Raw genomic sequence first — 4,503 nt, 5'->3', positions numbered from 1 at the left:
TTGGTCATTACGCGTATTATTGCTTGACGCATAACATCATTAATGATTTCATCACATGTTACATATATGAAGGTTATGAGCGACATTAACATTATTAGTCAAGTGATAAATCAATATTTGGTACCTAAATCCGCCATTAGAGTATATGTGGTTAAATAGATATGAATTTAAGAAAAATAAGACCCTTCACGATGAGTTTTTAATAAAATACTAGAGGGCGAAATTTGTATATCTAATTATCTTCTATCATTTCTAAACTCAAGCAAAACACCAATAAAGAGCGATTTTTACATGACTCAACCCTAACATTTCTGACGTGTATTGAAAGAAAAATTCTGTATCAAATTTGCGCCAATTGCCAATCATTTCAATCAACCTTTATCTTGCAACGACACTCACAGTACGACAGACTAATCGTTCTGAAACAGACTTAACCTTTATTGCAATCAATTGACTCATGAACTAGACTGGTTCTATACTGATATGGGAAGCCTGCAAATAGAATTTATAAGTACGTACCTATTGATTATTTATGCCTGTGCATTAGACCGGAAATGAAGGAAATTATTGTGAAGATCGCCTACACTGAAGTTCATTAACGTTTCGGCATAATGAGCAGCAAGCATTCGCTATAAATCAATTATTGAAGAAGAAAAACTGGCTGGTGCTTCACATAAATTAAACATTTGCAAATTATACTGCATGCAGAACTAGTTAAAACAGGAACACTCAGCTCAAAATGTATGTTTTTTGTTTTGTTTACATCTATTGAGAGGAAACATTGATTTCCAGAACACCAAGCGTTGGCCAATCAGACTGATGTTGGTGTTGACCAATCAGACTGATGTTCTTGCTGGCCAATCAGAATGGTGTTCTCTTTGGTCAATCAGGCTGATGTTTTTGTTGGCCAGTCAGATTGATGTTCTCCTTGACCAATCAGAGTAATGTTCTTGTTGACTAATCAGACTGATGTTCTTGTTGGCCAATCAGAAAGATGTTCTAGTTGGCCAATCAAACTGATGTTATTGTTGTCCAATCAGACTGATGTTCTCGTTAACCAACCAGACTGATGTTCTTGTTGTCCAATTAGACTGATGTTCTCGTTGACCAATCAGACTGATGTTCTTTTTGGCCAAATTAGATTGATGTTCTTGTTGACCAATCAGACTGATGTTAATTTTATCCAATCAGACTGAGGTTCTATTTGACCAATCAGACTGATGTTCTCTTTGACCAATCAAACTATTATTATCGTTGATCAATAATACTGATATCCTCGATGGCCAATCAAACTGATGTTCTCGTTGGCCAATCAGACATATGTTCTAGTTGGCCAATCAAACTGATGTTCTCGAAGATCAGCCTACTGTTCTTTTCGACCAATCAGACTGATGTTCATGCTGGCCAATCAGACTTGTGTTCTCTTTTGTCAATCAGGCTGATGTTCTTGTTGGGCCAGTCAGACTGATGTTCTCGTTGACCAATCAGACTAATGTTCATGTTGACTAATCAGACTGATGTTATTGTTGGCCAATCAACTGATGTTCTCGATGGCCAATCAGAAAGATGTTCTAGTTGGCCAATCAGATTGATGGTCTCGTTCACCAACCAGAATGATGTTATTTTTGTCCAATCAGACTGATGTTCTCGATGCCCAATCAGACTAATGTTCTCGTTGACCAATCAGACTGATGTTCTCGTTGACCAATCAGGCTGATGTTCTTTTTGGCCAATTTCGACTGATGTTCTTGTTGATCAATCAGACTGATGTTATTGTTATCCAATCAGACTGAGGTTCTCTTTGACCAATCAGACTGATATTCTCTTTGACCAATCCGATTGTGGTTCTCTTTGACCAGTCAGACTGATGTTCTTGTTAGCCAATCCGACTGATGTTCTTGACAGCACAAATTGTCATATATGGCTGGCTCTTGATATTTTTCATGGCAGGGGAATAATTCAAGTATAGAATTCCCCCAGATAAGACTCTTCACCATAGCTAATAAACCAGCTGATGCTTAAACAAATAATGATTGTTTGGTCTCTATCAGTCTTCCTGAGGGTAATAACTGCAGTCTGTTTGGGAGCCTTTCTCTGAAATAAAGTTAATGTAATATCTCGATTAATCATCAATGTTGCCCACCTCATAGTCATTTCCAGATATAAAGTTCCGGCAGTTCAAATAATCCATCAACAGTCAAACATCGCCGCCACTTAGATGTCTCACGAAAATAACAAAATATGGAATTCTCTTATCGACTTGAAATGTTCAAGTCATCCTAATAAGTATGGAATTCTCTTATCGACTTGAAGTACTCAAGTCACCCAATAAATACGGAAATTCTTAAATAGTCAAATCACCCCAATTTTGTTCCTACGTTTGTCGGATACTAACTTATGTAGATGTGACAAATCTCCATGGTAAATTTGATAAAACAAAATTAGAAATAATTTGCTTTGCCTGGGTTCTCACCACAAACAAGCGTGGACAAGATGACTAAAACAGTTGGACGAAAATTTGCTCGCGGTGCAAGGAACAGTTTGTATTCACCAAATTAAGTCCGCATCAAGTTGCCTTTTTAAACATTCAAAACAAAAATAAAATATACCAGAAATGTCCGAAAAGACCATGTTTTATGGAAACCTGTAATAAAGGAAAATAAGAATATCGTTCACTTGAAATAATAAATCAATAGAAGTTCTTAGTTAAAGAAGCTTATGCGCATCAGCCCCAAATTCAAGCATGACATTTCATATCCGAAGGTCGTTTCTGACAAAAAGAGATGCTCACGGTGTAAATGCAAGCATCTTCCCTATGTCAGTGATTCTCAAACTGTGCGCCGCGACACACTAGTGTGCCGCGAGAGATTTGCAGGTGTGCAGTGGGAGTTTTGAAAAATATTTAAAATTGCTAGCGTTTTGAAACCTTGAACATATCGAAAAATTAAATGGTAAATCAATGTCGCAAAAGTTAAAATAGTCAGTCTGTCATTCATTGGTTCCTTTCGTAACGCGAGACTTGTGCGAGATCTCTAGAGAACTCGATCGCTCTAATGATATTAATAGTCTAATAATGAATACATGCAGCCCATTATACAATGTTTTCGAATTTTCCAGGCTAAAATAATAAATACACGACCGAACAAATCAGACCGTTCCATTCCAACTTTGATGCTTATAAATAAAGTTTGCTCATTGTTTAGCCATGGAGAAATACTTAATCAAGTCTGGAACTCTGAAAGAAAAACAGTTAAATGAAAAGCAAGGAAGCATGCGAAAGTACAAAGAAGATTACATCGAATATGGTTTCATCGCTTCGGGATCTGAAGATGCTCAATTGCCATTCTGTCTTATCTGCAACGCAGTTTTGTCCAACGAGGCGCTTGTTCCCAGCATATTGAAGAGATACATGGAAACAAAACATCCAGCTGTAAAGGACAAAACAAAGGAATACTTCGAAAATCTCGTGGCTCAACAAAATAAATAAGCTGAGAAACATGCGAACTACATGAAGCTGCCCGAAAAGGGATTGATTGCAAGTTATAAGGTTGCTCAGTTGTTGGCAAAACGCAAGAAAGCGCATACAGAGGCCGAATCAGTCATTGCGCCAGCATTAGCAATTGTCGTTGAAACTATGATTGGAACCGATACCGCCGAAAAAGTAAAGAAAGTTCCTTTGCCAAAGGACACGATTTCGCGCAGAATTGAAGACTTATCGTCAGATTTAAAGGATCAAATTTGCAAACACTTCGAAGCGATTGACCATGAATTGTCTCTGCTGTGGTCTCTTCAAGTTGATGAATCTACAGACGTTAGTGGCAAAGCTCAGCTGCTGGCTTTTATTCGATTCATAAAGGATGGAAAATTTGTGAACGAGTACTTATATTGCAAAAATTTGGAAACTACGACGAGAGGCGAAGACATTTTCCATTTGGTGAATGAAAACATTTTGCTTTTCAGCCTACAATGTAAGAACTGTGTCAGCGTTTGCACCGATGGATATCCTTCAATGCAGGGAAGAAAGAAGGGATTCGTCACTCTCGTGCGCCAAGAAAATCCAAAGGTGTTAGTTGTTCACTGCATGATCCACAGAGAAGCTATCGCCTCCAAATCTTTGCCGAAAGATTTGGAGTCTGTTCTGAACCAAGTTATTCAAGTTGTAAACTTCATCAAATCTCGCCCGCTTCAATCTCGACTTTTCTCTTAACTCTGTGAAGCGATGGATTTAGACTACAAATGCCTGCTGTACCATACCGACGTTCGTTGGCTTTCAAGGGGAAAAGTGTTAAAGCGTCTTTTCCATCTCAAGATTGAAGCGATTTCGTTCTTGGAGGTTGAAAAAACAGACTTTGGATTCTCTCTTCATGACGAAATCTGGTGGCTGAAGGTTCAATTTCTCTCCGATTTATTCGACAAATTAAATTCGCTGAATTTAAGTCTTCAAGGACCATCGGAAAACATCATCACAGCAACATCAAAACTGAAGTCAATTGATGAAAAGTT

General features: G+C 37.9%; 1 protein-coding gene across 1 annotated transcript; it reads left to right on the top strand.

The window, feature by feature from the left end:
• Window positions 1-3,508: 3,508 nt before the first annotated feature.
• LOC149793044 (protein ZBED8-like) lies at window positions 3,509-4,207 on the top strand. The gene has a single exon (XM_089968941.1). The coding sequence runs from the start codon at window positions 3,509-3,511 to the stop codon at window positions 4,205-4,207; it is 699 nt and encodes a 232-aa protein (XP_089825067.1).
• Window positions 4,208-4,503: the final 296 nt, after the last annotated feature.

Source organism: Sinohyriopsis cumingii, chromosome 8 (assembly GCF_028554795.1).
Source record: "Sinohyriopsis cumingii isolate HCF-2022 chromosome 8, ASM2855479v2, whole genome shotgun sequence".
Lineage (NCBI taxonomy): Eukaryota > Metazoa > Mollusca > Bivalvia > Unionida > Unionidae > Sinohyriopsis > Sinohyriopsis cumingii.
This window is presented reverse-complemented; position numbering and strand designations above follow the sequence as displayed.